The sequence below is a fragment of the Cygnus olor genome, chromosome 5 (genome assembly GCF_009769625.2).
Source record: "Cygnus olor isolate bCygOlo1 chromosome 5, bCygOlo1.pri.v2, whole genome shotgun sequence".
Lineage (NCBI taxonomy): Eukaryota > Metazoa > Chordata > Aves > Anseriformes > Anatidae > Cygnus > Cygnus olor.
The window spans coordinates 59,324,236-59,348,977 of NC_049173.1; the positions used below are offsets into that span (position 1 = coordinate 59,324,236).

Consider the following 24,742-nt stretch of genomic DNA (forward strand, 5'->3'; position numbering starts at 1 on the left):
GTTACACTTGCACTAATTTACCTTAGCATGGAATTGTCTCAAGGGCTTATGACAATTTTTGAAACAAAGACAGCAAATAAATGTACTGCTTGTTTTGCTATAGAAAGCGAAGTTGTTCTTCACTGCTCTAACAGATGAAGAAATAACAGATTTATTCCACCTAGTAGAGATCCATTATTCAGCACATTTTATCCAAGGAACAAGTTTGTGAACCTGCTATTATTTCCCCTTTTGCAAAGGAAAAAAACCACAACAGTCCTAGTCACATCAAGCTGCCCTCATCTGTCATATTCTGGCCCAAATTCAATAGTATTTGTTTAAATTCAAGGTAATTGTAAAGGTTTTCATTCTGGAAGATGTGCATGTATTCCAAAGCTGCCCCTGCCAAAATCCAGTGATAGAGGGTGTCTGGGATGAAGGGGGCAAGGTAGTCCAATATTACATCCTTAACGCAATACAGTTGTCCTAAAAAAAAATGCCTTAGCAGCTTTGCTGACAAAAACATCAGATACCACCATATTGTCTTATATTACTAGCATCTCTCTACAAAATGTCATGCTTTAATAAAATTGTGAGAGAAGTATTGGCCAAATAACTCCTGGATCTTAGAGCCCTCAGGTCAAAAAGTAATGGGCCTGGATTTTTTCCTTTTCCCTAAAAGTTTTTGTGCTATTCTGTAAGATACTACTTTCCCACCTCTCAGGTTCAACCTGTTGGTGAAGCTACTGACAGAGAGTAGAGATATGTGAATTATCATAAAATACCATCAAATGATTAAGATCTTTATCTGTTTCAACCAATCTAAACAAAACTGAGGTTTACTATATGCGGACTCAATGTATGACAACAAAAAGTGAGGGAAAATGAATAAAACATTCCTGACAAGACCAAACTGATGACACAGAAACCATGTGGGAAAGTGTCTCCAACTGAGGATTTATTTTTTTCCACCTGCAACACTGGATTTTGAGTAATAATAATCACTTCAAGCAATCAGTGTGTCAATTCAGCTTTTTGGATCAGAATTCAGTGAAAAGATACTCAAACATGGAGCTGTAGTAAATGCAATCTGAAGTGAAATTTTTAAGCATATTTTGTCAGGTACTTCAAAATTAGCTACCTGTTGAATTCTGGATGAAACTTAAAGAGAATGGAATTGCTTGTCAAAGTACTGCATTGTTTGACATCTGCATTCACACACACACACACATTAAAAGAGGATGCCTTCAGGAATCAAAAGAACTTGATAAAGAATTAAAAGGATTGTTTTTTATTTTCTTATTTTGATAAAAATATACAATCTTCCAAAAGCTAGCCAGCCCAGGCATTTTCAAAAAACAGGTTATTTAAAATTTCCATAACTTGCAAGGTGGTTCACAGGTTAACAAACACAGAAATAAGTTTTCAGAATCCTTACCTTCTGTAATCAAAACCAATTATATAGTATATTGTATCTGTCTGTTATAGGATAATACTATGGTTTAAAAGAAAAATAAAGAAGGTAAAAAGATTTTTTTTTTCAAGCACAATTAAAAATATTACTAAGAAAACAGCAGCAACATCTCAATTTTTTCAGGTAAAAGTTAAGAAAGAGAAGATAGGACAGTTACAGTAAAAATGTGCATATATTTCCAACTCTTATGTGGGATTAAGTTCTCTTCTCCCTAACCTTTCCGTTCCAATATTTTTCAAGATTTAGTCAATGTCCTTTTAAGTATTAGTATAAAGGCATTAATTGTTCAATGGATCATTAGTTCATGGGAACCTCGTTTTACCCAGATTTTAGAAACAGCAAAATCTAGAGATCACAGAAACTCAGTGTGCAAAACCAACAGATGTACTGCATGATTCAAAGTAGCATACTTTTTATTTTAAGCCATACTGCCACCTACTTGACAACCTAATGAACTGTTCTGGCCTGAAACAACGCACTGTACTTACAGCTAGAGCCTTTGAATAAAACTGAACTTTCTAAAAACATGATTGTGCAAGGATTAAAATATCAGGAGCAATAAGCACCTCAGCTACCTTTCTCATCTGTTAAAAGCTCTCTGGCAGTGCAACAACAGCAGCTGCAGAGTTCTGCACAAAGACCAAATTTATTCAGGTAGCACTGTGATTTTGTAGTTACTACTTATTTGTAGTTAGAGTCGTGAAATAAATATACCAAGTATAAGTCAAGGCAATACTTAGACTCAATACTATCAAGTAAGGAATCAGACTAAACATAACATTAAACAGATTTACACTGAGGAAGGGATGTAAGAAGGGTTGTAACTCATCAAAGAAAGTAGGTTCTGAATGATGCTTCCATAAAACATGATGAGCTGTGGTATTTTTCTCACATGATGGGCTCATTAAGGGCAACAAACTGCTCTCTTAACCAAATTTAGTCCAAAAAGATTAGGGACAAGTCAGCAAGAGAAGCACAAGCAATCTTTTGTTCCCCCAAGTACAGGCACTATTGATGTTTATTCCCAAAGTTTTGGAAAGGAGTTGTTTATTTTATCTTCAGAACAAACTCCTTTGCATGGAGACTTTTTAAAAATGTGTCTAATAAAGTATTAGTTTTAGTAATACTTTTTTCTCTACAAATCCTTCAAGACAATTTACAATAAAGTTACTATTAAACATTTTGGAATTCTTATAGTAAAACCTCAAAATGAATTAAGAGCTCAATGAGGTACGGAAAAGTTGTTTCTTCTCTGCTCGCAGAGAACGTTGACGTTGGTGAAGAAGGTTCCTACCTCTGAGAACAAGTACCTAATCCTATAAATTTTCATCCTGCTACAGGTTACCGTGAGGACATCCCCGCAGCACCCGTTTTGGAACAGCTCCCACTGGAGGACAGAAGCAGCAGGAGATGGTAAGGAGCACAGGAGGTGTCTCCTCCTTGTCCTGCAGCATGCTCAGAGCTCCAGAGACTGCAGAAGACAAGCAGACCTTCCCCTGCATTGGGTACCCAGTGTAATATAACAACAGACACAGTCTTAGGTCGATTTCTGCAGGAAGGGAGGCAGAAATATTCTGTGCATGTTTCTCTACGAAGACAGTACTTAAATGCAAAATGCATGAGAAGACAAAATAGCAACAGTTTTAAGATTACACATAAATATACCAAAGACAGAGAGAGTTTTTCCCCCTCTACAGTTTAGCCATTGTCACATTGTCTCTTTTGTGTTCATTGAAAGCTTTTTTTACTAGAACTACTCATGGATAAACTACTAAACATGGATATTCTACTTGTTTGTTCAAATCTCCCTTCTTAAGGGAAAGACAAGAACTAAACTTTCTTAGTGAAGCAAGTATTACAGGTTGAAGCACTCTCCTGCTGGCTACACATATACTTATCTTCTCAGCTATAAGAACCATTGCCTTGGCTATAACAATATGCATCTAGCACTGAGGTGTCTGAGGAACTAAACCAGAGAAAACATCCCTGTTTCAAGCCAGCAACACTTCAGTGTAGTTACCTGTAGGCAAGAGACACAGGAACTCAAATACAAGTGGCACAAGAATCAAACTACATGATGGTATACATAAAAACACCAGGAGAAACATGCAGGAAGAGAAATACTCCTGCTCTTGTGCTCCTCATTTGGACTCAGATTGAGGAAGGTGGTGCTGACAGCAGAGATGCGCCAGATATTAACCATTTCCTCACAGACCCGTAGCATGGCAAAGCTTGCCCAGAGGCAAGTAGCCTGAGTAGAAACTTAAATAAGTCATTTGAAGACTTCGGATGGGACACTGCATAAACAAATCTGTGTGAAAAGAGTAAACCCTACACGATAAAAAAAGGGGTTAGAAAGTTCCCTCTGGGAAAGGCCTAAGTTTATTAACTGTGCCAGGGCCTTCTGTGCTGAGCAGCAAAAGCGCCTTTTTTTCCCTGTCTCACCAGTGCCCACAGCCACCCTCATACCTCCAACACCCACGGCAGATTCAGAGTGGGCAAAACCCCACAGCTGCCCCCCTTACCCCCTCACCAGGCAGCAAGCTGCAGGCCGGACATGCCACAGCCACCGCAGGGCCCCCAGCTAGGCCCTGGGCCCGCACAGGCTGAGGGGAGGCAGGCGGGTGTGAGCAGGGAGCGGTTCCCCGCTCCCGCCATTTCCTCGTCTCCAGTTCGTGTTCTGGCAGGAATGTCATCTTTGACAGCAGCACGAGCTTCCATGAAAGCACTGTTTCTGTATAGTGCAAGCGTCTTTTTCCATAAAGTTCATAGCTACGGCTTGGTACATTTAACATATTACAACTTGCATTTTAGGGGAAGATAACACTCACTGGGAAGTAAGTTGCTTTTTATAAAATCCAATGATTTACTTGGCAAAACCCTAAAATATTTATTTGAAGCAAAGATTCCAGGAAACGTAATATTTTCCAAAGCACAACTCAGAAAGCATTCTTTGCCAAAGGTTTGAAATAAGCGATCTAGATCTCAGAGAGTGTCACTGGTGACCCAAGATTTATTCCTGTCAAGGCCACAGTTGGAAGCTAGAAAAGGGAGAGTGGAGGGCTGACCTTTCTACTGAAGTTTAGAGACAATGCTACAAAATGAACACCAGATTGGTGACTATCAGCCATTAACTGTTGGCCATGACAGCTGCTGGAAATCACATTTGCGACCCTGCACAGCTTTCCAACCTTAGAAAGACATCTGGCAGTCTAAAAAATATGCTACACAAAACTTTGTCATTGCTTTAATAGTTTCTGCTATGAATTCTACTAGTGTCAGCCATTACATAAATTTTATACTAAAATTTTTTGAAGAAAACTATTATTTTTAAAATGTTTTTGTACTTAATGTGTCAACAACATTTGGCTTTCTAACAAAGCCAACATATAAATAATATCTTCAGCTACGATCTGAAATCTGTATCCATCTTTGGTAATACCTTCTTTAGATGAAATAAAATGTATACTTGCTAGTGAAATACACCAGTCAAATGGTGCATGTTCCAGTAAATGCTTTTTCTTTCTCAGCAGATGCTATTACTACTGACAGTATTACAAGTAACTTGAAATATTAATGCAATATTTACTTAGCAACTTTGGAACCTGTCAAATCTTATTTCTATGGTAACATTTGCAGTTTATTCAGCTTTTTTCATTTATTTTTTAAGTTCCTTATATTCAGCAAACTTCTGTCTGAAGCTGCAGAAGAAGTGCTATTGCTACACAGAATGTGGCTGGCCTGTTGTCAGTTTTATTTATATGCTATGATGATTTTGGGATTATATTCATCCTCACTAATGTGAGGAATTCAATCTGAATGGAAAATCTCAATACCTTTTAGGATAAAAAATGGGTAACAACCAGACATGCTTTTACATTTTTATATACAAAATAGTGATATTTCGCCATTCTAAGTTTTGCTCTGATAGGTATCGCAGCCCCGCTGCTGAGGCTGGGCACAGGGCTGGGGGAGTGCAGAGATGCGGTCCATGCTAGGGAAGTTCCCTGCCCCAGCTTGCTGTGAGCCAGAGCCCAGCACGGGGCTGGGGTTCCCAGCCCACAGGAATTTGGGACTCCTGCTCTCTGCTGAGCTCAGATCCCCTGTCCCACTGCTCCTCCCACACCAAATGCATCTATAATCTTCCTATGCTACTTCTGTTACTTTTGCTTAAACCAAAGTGGGGAGGAGGGACATGAAAGAGAGAAATTGATTGCTTTCCATTGTCCCTGCATACCAAAACAAAGTTTTTGGCCTCCTACCTCCAGTTTTTAAATCCTTTCATTTTATATAGCCTCAAGTCCTTCCAAAAAGACTTGTTGGAATTCCGTCTGTCCTTAGAGTAGCTGTATGTTCATTATCCCCATTATATCCCCATTTTCCAAATTATTCCATGCTCACACAAGATAGTAGTGAAGAAAATAAAAAAATAAAACCAGTAATATCTAAGAAAGCTCAATTATTCCACCTGTTGCAAAATCAGTCCTGATCAAGCAATCATTTAAGAACTCACCTTCCAGCTTTTTGCTATCAATGGCACTATTCACAAGTTAAAGTGAAGTGCTTTGCTGAACGCTCAGCAAACATTTGCTAAACCTCAAAATGCTTGCTAGAAGTAACAAGTTTCAGTATTTTAGTCAGATTTTCACAGCTTTTATCCGAACTGCATTCCTTGAAGGAATATTAACGGTCTCAGTTCTCTTCCTTACATTACAAACTGCACTCCAGCTGAGTGTACTGTCAGCTAGCACAGGTGGTGCTGTTAAAAAACAATCAAGCTGCTTATATCAAATAAACATGGTCTTAAGACCAAAAATAATTTCCAGTACAGTAATTCTAAGCATCTCTCAAATACACATTTCAAATACCATGACTAAAAAAACAGATCAACAAGTTATTTTATAAAACTCTTCTCAAATATATTCTTAGCTTGAAAAAGATGGTAATCAGATTCAAAAGTTATCAGATTCAAAAATAGTTTTAAAATAAGAAAACATCTTTCTTTTGTATTTAGGTCAAATAATAAGGATGGCCTTTTTATCACATTAAAAAAATCAAATACTACAAAGAAATATGAAGGCAGTCATTTTTTCCTCATTTTTCTCCCCTCCCCCCCCCCCTTTTTTTTAAATTATTATTCATTTATTTGGTACACAATTATTTTGTTGTTAGCGAAAAGCCAGAACCGCAAATACCACAAAACTCAATGGATGATTTCACTGGGAACAGTATCATACTAAGGCTAGTGCGTACTGACATCTGAAAAACAGAAAAAGAGTTAGTCTCTTTCAATTTTGTTTTTCATAATTATGCTATACAAAATAAGCTGGTGTAAGAGACTGGGGGGAGGGTAGGAATCAGAGACTCTTTGGCTGAGTGGATGTGTTACATTAATTTCTTAATATGTGAAGGAGTGGATTACCCCTCTAACAGCAATGGGAAATTAGTTTCTTCATTTCTTCATTAAGACTGTGGGAGGGAAATTAATTTTCAACTCTGGTTTTCAAAATTAATTGAATATATCTTTATTAACATGATAAATATGTACACATACTTTTTGGTTGAAAGAATTCTCTAAATTAATCCTAAACAGACATTTTCAAAGCAGTTCATTAGCACATGGCTTTTTGTTTAGTTTTCTGACGTTATATAAACATTGAAGAAATTGATCGCCAAAGTTCCATCTAATAAAGTTATCTACAGAAAAAAGCATCTCAAAACAGTTTTTCTAGTATTAGTTGAATAGCACATTAGTGAGTTTTCTTTTTTCCTACTCTATATTTGTACCTGTGCTGTTGCAGTCTAACATGTACCTAAGTGTTATGCTTTTACGCATATGAGTGTATGCACCAGAAATTGTATTTGGTGGCTCTAACAGGAAAGACCAGTTCTTGAAAACATCATCCACTTAGTTTGAAGGCGTCTAGATGCCTCCATATATCTATTTCTACTTAGGTGAACTTACAAAGCATCTCAAAAGTTGCTCACTTCATTTCCTACACACTCAATGTTTTTGCATCTGTATTGTAAACATGGTTCCTATGGCGTAGTTCCACCACTGCATCATTATATTCTTTTATCTACACTCTATAGTATTCTTCTAATACAAAGTCAATCACCTCAGTTATACTAATGGCTTTTTTATTTAATCTTTCACTACATAAATTACAATCATATCATCTAACATCTTTCAAACTGAAAAATAAGTCAAGCATTTTTCTAAAAAACTTAATCTTTTAAGTACTGAAACAAACTATCAATGGCTAATTTTTAGACTGTCTGAAGACAGCAAGGCAGCATGCTTTGATCAGACAAGCTATAGAATGAATGCAAAATATCACAGCAGCCTCAAAGAGCCTATAACATAAGGAAAGTAAGATCTTCAGGCCCTTTTGGTCTAAAGGCTAAAAAGCATGAGAAAATGCATAACTGCCTCTTAGAATTTATTTTTCCTCAAGTATCAAATGCATTATACAGGGAATATGATTTCTTTTAATCTTCATTGAATGAGGGACAAGTCCAGGGTATTTTATGGGGCCTCTGTCTGCCTGGACAAATAAGTAATCATGACCAAAATTATTCCAATTATTATATAGGCTACCTTCATTTCATCTTTTTTGTTTTTTAAACTTATATGGTTGACCTTGCAACTTCTACCATCTTTCACATGGAGTTACTGTATTTTTCTTTTCTTAAGAGTCTGAAGAAAAGAATCAAAAAATTATATCTGTGAAAGGACACTGCCGTTACTGTAACCCAAATGCAAACTCTAACCTCTACCACCAATTCCTAAGTGAAAGTCACCATTTTCTGTTTAATAAGATGTGTAATGGTTTGACAGTCTTGATTTGAAAAGAAAAAAAAGAAAAAAACCACCTTGATGTATGAAATAAAACAATGAATGAAAGTCTGTGAATGCAGAGAGTCAAACTATCTTCACAACCCTTGAGAAACAATGACCTTTAAGGAGACCGTCCCAAATAATCACTTAGATCTTTCAGATGTTTTTCTACCTGAAAATATTACCTAGGTGGCTGGAATATTTTGCTTTCTTTTTCTGGGTTCAAAAAATTCAAAACAGTTATTTCCTAAGTTACACACAAAAGACAGGAAAATACCCACATAGTCAATGGAAATTTACCTTTGCAGAAGTTCCTCAAGTCACCTCCATTTCATGGGCTCCACCTTAATTCATATTAATTGAATGCTGGAGAATTATTTTAATTGAATTTTTCTGCACCAGAAAAAGCAGACTACAAGTAAATAAGCAAACAATGGGGATACATTAGAGCTGATCTCCTTCCTTAGGAAGTTAACAGGAAGTTTACGTTTGGCTGGTCAAGAAAAGAACATCTTTATTATAGACACAGATCATAGGAATTAAATAAGCAAAGTTTATAGCGAACAAAAGCAAGACTGTCTCAGAAATATTCACACAATATAATTCAACCTGTTTACCAAAATAGATCTTCTCTTTGAAAACTGCTGACAAGGAAGTTGCAAAACACAACCAGAAGGAAGAAGCAGAACAAGTTCTTCACTTGTTTTGATAATTCATTGTTTCATTAGTAGCTTAAGAAACCTCAGCAAGTCCACAGAACATCTTTGTTAACATGTTAGCCATAATTTGCAAAGACAAAATTAGTCACACTCTTTGCCCAGAGTTAAAACAATTAGATGTTAAAACAGTTCGGCTTTAACACAGAAGTGGAAAAAAAAAAAACCAACAGCTTCCATCTCATTTTTTTCCCTATTGTTTCCATTAGGGGAACTTAAAGAAGCAGAACAAGTATGGATGAAAATTAACTACCAGACAAGATCTCAGCCACCTGAGGAAAAGCCAATGGCAAATCAAATAAACTGTCACCAAAACCTCTCTTCCAAAGGAAGGAAAAATCTCTCATCCAACCTGCAACATGAACAGCACAGAACAGAGCTCCTTCCAATAGTGTAACATTTATGAAAATTTAAAATCTGATTTTTTTTAAGCTAGTGGTGCTGTTTTAATTATCTCATGTTCATGGAGGAGGTTGATGAAGGCCCTGCAATTCTCCATGTCAGAATTCCAACACAAGCTTCTGCTTCTGTCACAGCTCCAACAAAACCACATTATCCTCTCCAAGGACTTTAAAGAAGAAAGCACACACACAAACACAAAACGAAGCCACACAACAACACAAAAGACAGCATGCTGCCTGAGATAAAGAAAACTTCAGAAGACATTTCATATCCCAATACACAATCTCAAATTGAGGAGAAAAAAAAAAAAAGCAAGCTTTTTATAGGAAGTATCCTCAAGCTCTTGGTCTCGAGCCAGGACTCAGTAACCTTCTCCCATATGTAACAAACTTGGCATGAATGGGGCGACATAAGACCATGCTTACCATCCTTGCACCGTACACATCATTAGCACACACCCACCCGTAAGTCAGATGAGAATGGCAGTGTACGAATGCCACGAACAGTCAGAACACAAGACCAACGCTCAGACTTCCAGCCCAAAGACATCTATTTCCTTCTTACTCATATGAACTTCCTTGATTAAAGGAAATAATGGCAGCACAGTTGGAGGTGCCACAACAGTCCTGCAGCATACCTCCTGTCTTCATGAGCCATCACAATGATCTAAGGGATCTACAGTGTCATTTATCCAGCCGTTTCTCCCGAAGCCAAATTGTTCATCGCTGGTGTTCTTCCTGAGCTACAGCATTAGCCAAATAACTACTTGCTTGCCTGTGTAGGATAAACTAGATTATGACTCTGAGAAGGAACATTAGTCAAGCATTAAAGAGTATAGTATCCTTTGCGAAATAGTCTGGCTTCGTTGTAAAGCATCAAGAGTTGTATGAACATATGAGATGCAGTCACAACGATTCTGCCGGAAATGAAAACTGGTGTTTTGGGGGCCACAAAACAAAAATAGCCATAAGATGTTGTACCAGTTTTCCTCATTTGATCTCTCTGAGAAGAGGGACTGCTTACCTAAGTTTTCCACATATTTCTTTAGATTGGAAGATAGGTAAGGCAGCTTGTAATCATTGACCTTAACATTAAAAAAAAAAAAAAAAAAACTTTTCTTCTGTCTACTCTGTGAATTTTGTTTATTTTTTAGAACCTTCTTTTAGACCATAGCAAAGACTACCTGCATCATCAGACCTGTGCAGGTTGTCCCTGACACAGATGGTTCTCTCTCATTCAGATAAAAAACCTCAGAGTTCTCACCAACTGCTTCCTCCAATTCAATTAAATTCACTTTTTTCTTTACCTGGCTACGTAGTATCCCAGCCCATTTTCTAGAAACCATAATCGACATAAAAAGAATAGCAAGTTACCATGTGCGGAAAAAGAAAATATAGATAGATCAACTCCACTGTCTACAAAATCAGAATTCATGAAAAACACTACGAAAAAGTTTGTAATCTGTGTATCAACTCTAACAACCATTAGGTCTGCTTGGATAAAAGCACCTAAAATAAGCACCTCACCTAAATTGACTGCTACTCACCAGTGGAAATACATTGAATTTTTATGATTATGTCCCTAAAGAAAATTCCTTAAAATCCCTTTCTCACCCTAAGTCTTAATGCAGCCCTTCCACCTCACAAAATCCACAAACAAAAAAGTTTCTAGTGGATCAGTCAAATCAAAACTGACTGTACCACAGCAACAAATGAAAAGTTTACCAAACAACTCCACAGCTACCACAATAAATACCAGGCATAACAAACATCAACTTCATTGCATTTATGCACATCAGAAGCCCGCATTGCTGTGATTGCTGCTTCAGCTGAACAAGATGAAGACAAAACCAAAGCTGTCCATCTGGTATTACAGTACTTCACTTACAAGTGACCTGACAGCTCAGTTTCATTCTGAAGTGAAACATGGCCTTATGCAGCTTTGTCTTGCATAGTTTGATAACAGATTATTGGCAGAAACATTCAGAATTATAAACTAGGACTGTAAGAGTAAACTGAAAGGCCAGCACAAAGCTCCCTCTAGTGCGAGCGAGAAAAGGAAGTAATATGAACACAGGGTATCAGCTGGTCAGAGAAATGCGTCACAAGAGACGTAATGCTACAGGAATAGTTACAGAGCTAATAGTCCCCGACTTGAGCAATCTGGGAGGTGAGACTGAAACATCAGGGCTTTTGCTCTGTCACAGCTGTGCTGAGGCTGGGAGGGCCCTCTGGAGGTTACCTTATCCAATGCCCTGCCCGAGCAGGGCCACCTGGATTGGACTGCCCAGGACCACATCCACACAGCTGGTGAAGATCTCCAAGGATGAAGAGAAACTTATCTGGGCAACCTGTGGAAGTGCTCAGTCAACCTCACAGGAGGAGAAAAAAAGAAAAAAGTGTTTCCTTACACTGAGGGGGAAGTTCCTTTGTTTCAGTTTGTGCCCATTGCATCTTATCTGGTGACTGGGCACCACCAAAGAGGCCTTGGCTCCATCCTTTTTGAGTCCTCTCCTCAGGTATTTGCCTACATCTGTACTATGTATGTAAATACATATTACAAGCAGGTGATATTCAGTCCTGCAAGGCTTTTATTGACCCTCTGTAAGCATTTTGTTTATGGGAAAGTTACACAAATATTTGCAAATGTTTGTATAAATAAAGCAAATATCAAACAATTATTAACAATCTATATAACAATATATAATATTAAAAACAACAAATATTAATTTGCTAATTGGATGTATGACTACTTTTGTTATTTATGAGCTATTACAAGTGTTAACTTATTGCTCAGAAATAATGGTTAACAGTTTAGTTGTTATTAACTAAATGTTCAAATTAGGTGCAGGCTTTTTTTGTTTTTAAAAATCTTTAGGAAAAGTTCTGCCTCATTTGGAAATTTAACAATTAACGTTAACCTATGAACATGTCCTTAAAATCTTTTTTTTCTTAATAGCAAGAACAACTAAGTTCTCACGTTTTGTTTTTCTCTTACACTGCCATAGGAAATGTAGGTCAATTTGTTTTATTTTTTTAAGATAGAAAAGCAACTAACTCTCCTCTGAAAGGAGCAAGCAATAACACCAGTAGAGATCAGTTTTATGAGCTAAATTCAAACATTCAAACTTTTAATTCCAAGGAGCCTCACGACCAACACTTAAAAGCCTTCATTCATCGTATCTTCTGGGGGTGAAGCAACATTCCTAACTGATAACAAAGTGACATGTATAGCAGAAACTTAAGCATATTTAAAATGTACTTAAAATTCTACTATAGCATCATTAAAATAGTAATCTTGATTTTAAATAAAGATTTAACAGAGGCAAGTTTGTCACTCAACATGATATCATTCTTTATGTCTTTTATAAGACCAGCCAACTTAGCTGGGGAAAAAAAAAAAAATTACACTTCTATAGGAAAGCAGAAGAGACAGCAGGTGATACCTGAGAAAGTATTTGTCTTTTCCAAATATGAGCTGGTCTGACATAATCCTTTCCTACAGCATACACTGTGTGGAACAGTTACCCAGCACTCTGATACAGTTCACTCAATTGTTGAGATACTTATTACTGAATGCAGTAGTTTAAATAATACTTTGATGTTAGCTGCACTGAAACAATGATTAAAATCTAAGTTATGTCAGATTAGCCTGAGTAAAAAGGAATTACTTCTAAATCAAGATAGAGTTAACTAAATTTCTGCCCAGGTACAAACATGAGAACTTGAAACATAATTTTGTATAACAGACAAATGTACAGCATGCGATGCAGGAAATGAAATAAAGCAGCGCAAAGAACCAAACAGATGCACACACTTCCAAAGTCCACAAGAGGGGGTCATTCAATTACACAATCATGTAACTTCCCTTATGTTTAGAAGTTCTATCCACAGCGTATCATATTATAAGCGATTGATAAACACCACATGAGATACTGGGCAATAGCTACAAGGAATTTAATATTTGAGAACTTAGGGTAGGCTGTATTTGCATACTGGAGTGAGAAAAAGGGTGTTACTTTTCCTGACTCTATGCTAAACAACCAAAAAACATCCTTGATAGCACAGTCTGAATGGGACACAGCTAGCAAGGAGCTAGATGCATTCGTGTCCCAAAATACTCCAAACAGAAATCAGTCAAGAATATTATACTTACTTATGCTGAAACAGATACACTGCTACTCATTTGCAGCCAAGTAATTAATATATGCAGAAACAGCTTAGATTGATATCACACTCTTCTTGGGAGGCGTGCAGCGTATTTTACTTATGCTCAAACACACCACGGAGTTGTTGTGTATTAATGCCTCTGTGCTGCAGCCGTCCATAGGTATTTTGCTGGTTGGCAGGCTCAGAGACCCTCACGTAGGAGCTTGGGCTGAGAGCTGAGCAGCAACGCACAGGAAGAAGCCACAAAGTCCTTTATAAAGTAATGGGCGTTTGTCCTGTTTTCCAACAGGTAGCCACCAGGTAGTCTCATCTTCCGTCTTAGTGTTATCTGGACAATAAACAATCTATACTGTTCTTTCCTGGTACAATGCAGTTCTCTTTGCCCTCAGTTGCGTTGTAAGTAAATACACAATTGTACTACAGAGCTTCCTATTGAGATCTCCAGCAGCTAAAAAGCATTAGAACAACCCGTTTAAGTTACACACTCATCAAGTATCTCTTAACTGCAGTGTTGATGTCACAAAGTAAATATTTAGCCACAGTCATCATTCCTCCAAACAGTTTTCCTTATTCCACACTTCACAAGTTTCTGTTTTTCTCCCGCAAGTATCTGATCACTTCCACCGGCATTATTCCGTGCTCTTTGTGTACTCTCCCCTGCTTCTGTATACACAAACCACTCCAGCACTTAAATAAATAACGCAATCCAGTGACTACAGGAAAAGCGCTAGCACAAGCACAAATCATGCTCAGTCCCTGAATTTCCTGCTAGCAAAATTGTTCCATTCCCATATCCCAAAAGTTACTTTGGCATGCAATTTATTACTGAACATAGTTGCCATATACAATATTACCAGAACACTTTCTTAAATGCCTTCTCACCTTACCCTTTGTGGCTTTTCAAGTACCGCTTCTTGTCCTTGCTAAACACCACAAACTGTTTGAGAAAACGCTCTTAGAGCGAACTCAAAGCACTGCCTTGCAGAAGCCCGATAGCCACAACCAGGTCAGTCTGCACCTCGCCTCCGTGCCAGGCTGCTCCTTGGGCCGGGAAGGAGGGCGGAGGAGGGCCCTGGGAGCAGGTGTGTGCTGCCTGCCTCTCGCAAGCCATGGAGAGCCCATCATGGAGCAATCCAACATGGAGCAACGCGTCCGCTTCCCAGGTGGGAAGGAGTTACCTTCATGAGTGTGAGGGGAAAAAAAGGGGGGCCGAGGGGGCAGGCAGAAAATTTAAGCTGGTTCATTTTCCCTACCTGGTCAGAAAGACCTAATTAAGATGAAAATGCTGTAGCCTGCTGTTCAAGAAGTTGCTGCTTGTGGCTGAGCAACAAGTTTTAGGGTGCGCTGCCACCCGGGCACCCTTCTCACCTCACAGCTTGCTCTAAGCTGGTACCCCGCTGTTAAAGCGGGTTTTTTCTCGGGGCAGTGAGGAGCCAAACACAGTTTTCAGCATTTTCATCAACCCAGCAGGGAGAACTTCTCCCCAACCCTGGTTTCAACAGCAAAAAGCGTTCAAAGTGACGACGGGATTTCTCTGGGTCAATCGCTAACCAGGAGCGGCGGACGAAGTTACTCGTACCTTGTCCTCACGGGGGGTCAGGTCAGCCGAGGGGACGGCCAGAGCCCCCGAAGCGAAGCCCCCCCAGCCGGGCACAGCGGGGCACAGCCGCCCCGCGCCCCTTCCCTCAGGGCGTTCCCTTCCCGCCCCGGGCCCGGTCCCCGCAGGGCGGCGGCTCAGGTGCGGCCCTGCCCCTCGGCCGCGCCCTTTCCAGGAAGCGATCGCTGCGGGGCGGCGAGGCGGCGGCTCCGGCAGACGCCGTCCCGCCGGAGCCTCGGCAGGGCAGGTAGGGGAGCGCCCCCGGGGCCGGACAGCCGTTGGGGTGGGGGGCCGCGGGCCGGCCGGTCCCTGGGGTGCCGCCGCGGGCGTCCCGCGGAAGAGCTGGGGCTGAGTGCGGGCTGCCGGGCGGGGGCTCGGCTGCGGCGGTCGCCTCAGGCAGGGGAGCGCGGGCTGCTGGACCCTGAGGGGGGGGCAGAGGCTTTCTCCTGACAGACCGGGTCCTGTACGCGTGTTCACGCCGGGGGCCTGCCTTCTCTCTCGAAGCGACAGCCGGGGTCCTTTCGTGCGTCCCGGGGCGCCCCGTGAGAGGCCTCTCCCGTTAACGTGGCCGCCGAGCCCGTGTGACCGCCGCGGTGTGACCTCCTCCCCGGGAGGAGAGCGGGCATTGCGCTGCTGCGGCCTGAGGCCCGCTGACACGTGCGGATGTTATGCAAGGGAAACTTCAGAGACACGCAGGACCAGTTTGGGTCGGTATTTTTCTTCTAGGGAACCATTAGCCCAAATGGCGTGTAGGTACTTGCGTTAGGTGACTTCACTTGTAGGATTCATTCAAGATTCATCACTGACACCTCAGAGGAGTGACTGCGCTGTCATTTTCCTGAAGTCACGTTAGTTTCTGTCTGACAGATCCCCCGCCATGTTTGTGGCCTTGGTACTGCTGTGCCAACTCCACCCGATGATGTTTGCGTTTCCGCACTGCGCAGAGAAATTAAATGACCTGAAGCACCTGGAATCGAAAGATGGTAACTTACTTTTAACGTGATTTTGGGCTTTCCAAAGTAAAACTGTATCTAGTTTTTCTCCTACTAATTTCTAAACTACTTTCTTCTAATGCGTGCAAATGCTCTTGTGCTTCATAAACATATTGTACAGTTTTATTCTTAATTTTAGTATAGTTGAATCCCTTTTGATGAAATGTGTGATAATTTGGGTATCAGTATTATACATGTATCAGATTCATTAGTAAGTGAAGCTTGGGACAACTGAGCGTTTTCTAGATCTTTGCATTATTGTCATTGATATTAACAGAAAAATGTCAAAATTTCAGAAGTTTGAAATCTGTATTAAGACAGTATTGCTTTGATACTATCTGAGCACATAACATCATAGTTTTGTATATCTAGAATTCATTTATATTTTAAAGTGTTTATTTGCTTGGTGTTTGAGACATTTTTTTTACTCAGTGCCAGATCCCTTACAACACCTTGAAATATAGTGCTGATATTGCTTTGGAAGGAGGGAGGTGGAAAGGAGGTAAAAACAAATTTAGTTTCCAAGAAGGACTCAATCACTGTGATGTTGAGCCATCACAGTTAAGTCCTGATGCTTAACATTTAAGTGTCAGGGCTCCACAAAGGAATTTTTAAGATAGCTGCCCAGTCTCCTCAGTGAATAAGGAGTGCAGAAACCTTAACACAGACTTGCAAAAGCCATCACATTGAGCAGGGAAGTCCTTCAGGGCAGTAGGTTGATCAGAAAACATAGCTAGCAGAAGAATGCTGAATACGGGTTATTCATTAAAAACCATATTGCTCTGGGGCGAAACACAGAGCTGCCAGGCTGCCTCTACCCTCCAAGTTCACAGCATAGAACCCTCTTCTGGCAATAGACTTGGTTCTCTCAATTTTTTAAGACAAAGTTGGAAAGTGAGAGGCGTCTCTTTTATCCAATAATTTAACAACTAGAACAGTTGCCAAGAATATGGGGTACCTGCCCTGGGAGGTTACCTCTTCAGCATTTTCTGAGCCTCTTTTACCACTAGAGTGACTTTATTCAGCACATTGCATGGATGCATTTTTAATTAAATGTTAGGCATGCTAAAACGGGATTTACCATCTTGTTGAACTATGGCCCAGGAACTGCAGAACTGCATCCAGTTCCCTCATGTATAGCAGAGAATTCAAGTTCACATGTTTCATTCTTCAAATACTATCTTAATCATGGAATCATATGTAATTTGGAGGTGGAGACAGGTGCACATTGACTATGTCCTACAAAGTGACAAAAAGCACAGGTAAATGGATGAAGGCTCTGAGAGAGAAAAGGAGTTTGTATCACTGGGATTAAGGGGTCCTAGGTTCTACTCTATTCTCCAGGCAGCCTCATCATGCACTTCACATTCATTAAAATGCAGCAATTATCTAAGTTAATTCAGAAGTATAGCTAATAGCACTTGCACAGTAAGGTATGAAACACTACTGAACAAAACCAAAGATCTGTTTCAGAAGTATTAAGCTAGTCCTATGTGATTTGCAATCAATGAACCAAGATATTGATAATATTTATTTCCATGAAATTCTTTTCCCTTTCCACTTTTTTTTTTTTTTTGGGGGTGGAGGAAGGGATGAAGTCCTTTCTCTCTAGTTACTCTTAGATACAGCATACATATTTTAAGCTTAGATTTTCATGCAACTAATTTGAAATAACAGATTTGCGTTCCTTCATGAGTGTGTGCACGTGCATATGATTCCTTCTATACATACTGTAATATTTCTTGAATACACTGTAATACCAAAGGCATAAACAACCAATATGCAAGTTATACTTCAGTTTTCTTAGTTTCCAGAGAGCAAAATATTTTGAGATACCATTGCAAGATCTAATAGTAACTATTAGGATAAAAATTCCAGAATGATATGATAATCTAGCCAAACAAGAACACAGAGCTAATTCATAGCTGAATAACTTTATTCTGAATCTCATCTCCTTTTTTTATCTGTCTGGCTTGGTATGTAACAATGCTGTTTCTGAATTACAGTTGCAAAAACAATCCTCTAGTCATCTTACTAAACTGAAGTCTGGATTTCTTAGAGTACAGATTAGGCTTTCACTGAAAGCCAAGCCAGAAAACTAGTTTTGTCATATAAAGATGATATTTCTTAAAAGAAGCTATAGCAAGAACAGGCTAAAACTTGACTATGAAAAATGCCTGGTGAGAAAATGCATTCCTGTATTCCAAAGCCTTCTACAATTTCACTAACTCTTCTGGAATCTTACCTTACAACTTATTCCACAAGGTTTCATAGGGCTTGTAATAAGCACAAAAGAAGAAAAGAATTAAATTTCTTCAGAAATGCCTGCTGCCAGTAAAATTCCTATCATGGACTAATTTTAAACAAATAAGCATGGCAATATGCCGATCTTTACATAAAACTTGCTGCCACGGTTGTAAAAAGAGAACTGAATAGGACTCTGCAGCCATGATTTAAAATCTAGTCTGTAAACAAACATTGGAACTCACAGACACCTGAATATTGATAAATGTATTCTGAAGATTATTTTGAAAGAAGATGACTTTTTTTTTCCCCTTTCCCTTCCAGTAGGTCAGAATCTTGCTGGGTTTCGATCTGATTGGATTTCTGCTTTCTGTGACTATGCTTTGTACTCAAAGGCTCCAGTGAAAAACTGATGCCCACATCCCAGAAGGGATAATACTAAATCTTGAACTTCCAACTGCTGTCTTGAGAACCAAATTCTCTTGGCCATTATAAGAAATAGCTGAAATGCTTTATGAGAAGAAAATATGTCCATTTTATATTGCGTAATTGGAAAAGTTAGCAACAAATAACATATTAGGAGGAGAGCTTGATGTTTTTTTCTCCTGTATGTAGCTGAGAAGAAGAGAACTTCTACAGGAAGAAGTTGACTCAACATAGTCCCTTTAGGATATTAACCACTCTTTAAAAACACTATATGTAGCCTTCTTAACTTGTTTTAAATCACTTTTTTTTTTTAACTAGTGTTCACATCAGCAAAGGAGGCCAATTTATTCATTGGACGACGTCTTCTGAACAACAAATTTGACTTTGAAGCATTCACACCGGATAACCTGGAAAGAGAATGCTTTGAAGAGCTGTGCAGCTATGAAGAAGCCAGAGAAGTATTTGAAGACCCTGATAAAACGGTAGTTATTCGAACAAATTGATATATACTGAAGGAGGTTATTGAATATATGATTACTGTATTTAAATACTATTTTTACAGAAAGTAAAACAAGATTGCTTATTTTATAGTAGTAGAGGCCCAAATTAGATATGATTATTGCACTTGATATGCAGTGAATGTGCTTGCATATGTACTGTTGCCTTAAAGACTTGAGATAAGGGCTCCAATTCTGCACAAACAATCAGAAATGAGACTTCAGAAGTACCACTTGTGGCTATACCTATATGCATTTCAGAATCGTAGTAACTTCTCAGCACCCAGATTGAATGTGTTCCAAATGCCCTACGTATTAATTGGCTAATCTCATCCTTATTTAATGCCAAATAAGCATTTTATAAGTGCAAGCTAGATCTACAGTTCAGCTATTGCTGAGTATTCCTGTAGCATCATCTTTTAAATTGCTACCTATATGCACCTTGGAAAAAAATATTATTTAGACAAAACAAATGAGAAACTTTACAGCCCAGTAATAGAACGTAATGGTTGTCTGAAGACTGGCTCTTGCTGCATGCAGCACTAATCTCTTCATGATCCTAGATGTGCTCTGCACTAACTTGCAGAAAGAGCAAGGAACACCTAATCTGAAGGTGGAAATGCTAGTTTGCAATTGCTATCATTTCCTTAAGGAAAAGATGAAAATGTTAAGTCAGACTCTTTCTGGAGTTTTGCTAGATAGCAAAAGTGGAAATTATGGCTAAACACATTCAGTGCACTGTAGTTACGCAACATAAAGGTTTTTCTCTTGAAGAATCCTATTTTTCCTAGTTCATATGAATTCAAATTCTGTTTATGAAAATGTCTGAATCTTAAGAACTTGACTTTGCCTCATTGATACTTTTATGTAGGGATTACAAAGGTTAACTGTCACCATTTTTAGTATCACAATTTTTGCTAACTTCTGCAGGCAGCAATGTCTCTGCAACGTAACATTAGACAGCTAAATGCAGTTCAATATTTCACCAACTGGCATTTTATTCTTTGTGAAATTGTAATTTTTATGCAAATTTGAATGTATGACATAAATATGATGGGATAAGCAAGTACAAATCCCTCATCAAGAGTTGCTTCTGTTTATGCCATTGTTAAATTTTGCCTACAGTACCATATTTTTAAAAATGCTCAAGACTGCCAATTATGGATTTCTTATAAATCTCATCCTTTGTATTTTTATAGATGGATTTCTGGAAAGACTATTCAACTAAAGGCCCTAAAATAAAAACAGGTAAGTCATCTTTTTTATTCTTTTCTCATATTGCAATGTCTTATATTTGTTATAACAGTACCTCCTTAAAAATACACCAGTTAGCAGATCTACAATTTGATCAGGGTCACAAGTATGTGAAGAAGTATTTGGAAGGCACTGGAGGAGAGACATCTCAAAAGTTTCACATACAGAAAAGGGAATATCTACTCACCTCTGCTTTAAGATGAACGTGAACTGTGTTGCACTGATATTATGGCTTCTCAGAGCACACCAGACATTTGTGGAAACAGCTTTATAGCACAGCAAAATTAATATTTCATAGTGTATACTGTAGAGTATGTAGATGGGAAAAGCCCTATCTGAAAATAACCAATATTTTATTTTCAGGTAATGAAACACCACAAAAGATTAACGTTACAGGACTTCTCATCAGTCTAGTTGTTGCTGGAGTAATGTTAGTCATAATTGGACTGCTTATCTTCTACTGCTGCAAAAGTAGATGCAAATCAAGGCAACCACCAGGGTAAGGAACTTCACTGCTTAGAGGGGAAAAAAAAAAGTAAAAAATCCACCTTGGCCTCTTACAGTGGAATTTAAAAACCATCGTTGGTTGGTCTAACTGCGTTCTCAGATAAGCCAATGGGAGCTCTAGTTCTGTTTCCTGGAAGCAAAGTTAGGTGAGGACTAGCAGTAAGTAGTTTCACTGAAGTTAATTAGTAACACAAAAACATAAAACAGCACTTGCATAGCTGACACAAATTCTGTTTTTGTGTTTGTGTGTCTTCTTGGGTCCAAAATACCCCTACTTAAAAACAGAATCAATTTAATAGGTTGGGGCCTACACTGGAAAGTCTAAGTGTGTTCTAATTTGCTCTTAAAAGTAGAGTGTATGCACTTCATGGCATCTAACCTGCTTCAGATGTGGAATGAGGTAGGTTGGAGGAAATGCTTCTCTATCAATTCTCCAGCCCTGCTTCATCCTAAACTTCAAAAGAATACAAGAGGAGTCTGTTCTCTCTTCCCCACCCATTTCCCATTAGTGAACTATTCTTACCCTGTGGTTTGAGGAGTGTATTTGGATTCTGTTGTTTATGATCATTAAAGGCAAGGGTAGTTTTTTTTATTATTGTTTTACAACAAAGACTTCATATTCTTTCTTCTATTTATTAAAACGGAAGCTGCTACTTATAATGCTGTTAACTTTGTTTAGGTACTTGGATTATGTAAGGAGTAGAAGACGTAATTCTACCAGCATCTTCAGAAGGCATGAAGAATTTTCTTTAAATCCACTTCCTCTCAGAACTGATGATTCAGGACTACCAACTTATGAGCAAGCAGTTACTTCAGATGGACAGCACGATGTACCACCACCTCCTTACCCAGGGCCCCCAAAAGGGGCACGGGTGTTTAAAAAGTCCATGTCACTCCCTGCCCCTTAGCTACAACCCTCCTTCTGGAGAGAGGGGGTATTACTGAAGCATAACATACTTTTTTAAAGTGCGCTACCTTGCATATTGCAAGACAGTTTACAAAAATGTGAAAGAACTTTAGCGTAACTAGGAGCAAGTGAAAATCCCATTTGGGAGAAGTGATCTGTTGCAAAGACTGCAGGACAACTCTTTGCATGAGGTTATTGCGCTAAGATGAGGGAATGTATCAGGATTAAGTCTTGTACTGTTACACTCTTCCACATGCACTTTGAGCCATCCCATCATACTATTGATGTTTCATTAATAGTTTCATCTTGTTTCTTTAGAAGGAACAGTATTTTAATTGGTTTTATAGACACTAACCATTTTTGTGACTTGATGCTTTCAATCACTAAGAAATCTACTTTATTGTTTGATGTATTCACTTTACTGCTGTGTAATTTTCTATTCATTCTAGTAATAGATTTGAGTATGAACATTATTTCATGAGTTGATCAAGTGTAAATATCTTACTGCTTCTGGAATACATCGGTTTGTTTTAGACACTGCTGGTTAACACTACTTAATTTTATGTATTTTTGTGATTATTTTGGATGAAGAGGAACCATTAATTGCATGACACATTACCTGCTCAGACAAAGTATACTTTAATCAAAAGGTTTTTTGATACTCCAACATGGTATTTAGTGTACTACCACTCTTTTTGGGGGGGATGCTAAGCAAATAGCTAGAGATTTGTCCCTTGTTAAAATTATGGTTAGGATACTTTGTCTGGAAAGTACACAGGTTCCATGGATAATGTTCCCCTTGCAGTCTAAGTATATAAATCGGGGAAGAAGAGACATTTTGTCTCTGGAATAATATGCCAAACTACTCCAGGCTTTTCTCTAGATTTTTCCTGGGACACAAACATACTAGTTAAATGGGACTGACAGCAGCACTTTCAAGGAGAGGGATTTCACAGGGCTTGTAAAAGTTCAGATTCTGTACTGCTTTATGTAATGATGTATGCAGCTGGCAAGATCACAAATAAACTACAGAAATTGTACTGAAACCTACTTAATCACTTGAAGTTTGATTCTTCTGCTCTTCCTAAAACTCATTTGCAAGTGATTCTATGCAATGCAAGCAAAGATCTTGACCTTCATATAATGAAAAAAACAAACAAAAAAAACAAACCTAGGATGAGTAACTTTACTGCTAAAAGAACTTATAGCATGGATATTAAACTGCACCTTTTATATACTTCTGTAGAGTATAACACTTCAAAATTAGTCAATGAATCTGCAGTTTAGACCCTGAGGGTATTCAAAATATGCAGCGACTGACATTCAAATAGTGGTTACATGTATCAATTTACAAGACACATCCTGTACATCATAAATATGGAGCAAAGTTTAAAATTAAATTAAACATAACAGACTTACCTCATCTTAGATAGGGAAAAATTTCCCAAGCAGTCGATGGGATTGTTTGTTTGTTTGTTTTGCTTTTACTTTCATTATGTCAAAATGCTTACCTTGTATCTTGTTTTGTTTTAGAAGTTCTTACTCATCGGGGTAGCACAGGAAAAATAAAGAAGAGGTAGACCATGATGTCTTGTGAATTAAGAAGTATTGCCACACTTCCATATTTTACACACCATTTCATTTGAAAATGTAGTTACCATTAGAATATTGAAAACAACAAATAGAACTCTCCTTAGGTGGGTGGAGGAGGTAGTTTTAGAGGAGCTTTTAGAGGAGCAAAGCAGGAGCAAGTTTAATCCAGCTTGTGTACAGATGTAAATCATCAGGGTTGACCTTCAGGACTTATTTTTCAAGGGCTGGCAGGAAAGGCAGTGGATTCTAAGTAAATTAACAGACATCTGCTGTGACAGATAAAACCAGAAGTCTAAATGAAACACTGAGAAAAGTTATGCAGTACTTTAATTCTGCTTCTCGCAGAACAGGTTTAAACATGTACCAGTACTTAAATGGTGTTGGCTATCACCTTGGACCATTTTCAAAACTTACTTCATGTTGTCCTTTCGGCATCGTACTAGTTTACAGCATGCAACCTTTTAGAAATCTGAATAGATTATTAGTTAGAGCAAATAACTGACGGTCAAAAAAGCAATCTTCAACTCTGTCAACTGAAAAATAAGTCGCCCTACCTGTTTTTTTGCTTCAGTGACACAAGAAAGCCTACTATTTCATTTCTCAAATCCTCTGACGAATAGTATTATAAGCATTTGTGTGTGTGTGTGTGTAAAAAACTGGAGGAGCAAAAACAAAGGACCACATGGAAGCGTACTTCCTCTGCAGTTTAGGAAAATGTAAGTCTTGAAGTGTTTGATTTTGGTCCTACAGAAGTTGATGGCAAGGTTTTTATTGACTTCAACTGCACTGGGATTGGAGCTAAAAATGAAATAATGATTACTTCAGGTAGTAAAAAAAAAATATAACACACTACATTATTTACCACAATGCTGTTCCCAAACCTAATTTATAGGTTATTCTATTGTCTTAATGATGTCTACTTACATAAGCCAGGATTTTTGAGTCTGATCTGCCCTCAAAAAGTGCATTTGGAAAGCACAGGAAGATCCTTCATCTTTTTCTACATTACTAGCTCTGAATAAGCTGCATTAATTATCCATAGGAGGCCATTATCAATTCTTTTTGATTACTTTGATCAACACTACAGGTTCCTTTACAGCCATTTTTTCCCTTCTTTAAGAAAAAAAAAGGCAACCTTTCTACT

General features: G+C 38.5%; 2 protein-coding genes across 2 annotated transcripts in view; one reads left to right on the forward strand and one right to left on the reverse strand.

The window, feature by feature from the left end:
• CCDC73 (coiled-coil domain containing 73) overlaps positions 1-24,742 on the reverse strand; it is a 94,661-nt gene that overhangs the window by 62,389 nt on the left and 7,530 nt on the right. The gene's annotated exons all lie outside the window — the stretch shown is intronic.
• Positions 15,548-23,052, forward strand: PRRG4 (proline rich and Gla domain 4). The gene is made up of 6 exons (XM_040558743.1): positions 15,548-15,885; positions 16,046-16,161; positions 19,159-19,322; positions 20,537-20,585; positions 20,955-21,090; positions 21,778-23,052. Exons 1-6 carry the CDS (start codon positions 15,842-15,844, stop codon positions 22,004-22,006), a joined length of 738 nt encoding a protein of 245 aa, XP_040414677.1. The 5' UTR covers positions 15,548-15,841; the 3' UTR covers positions 22,007-23,052.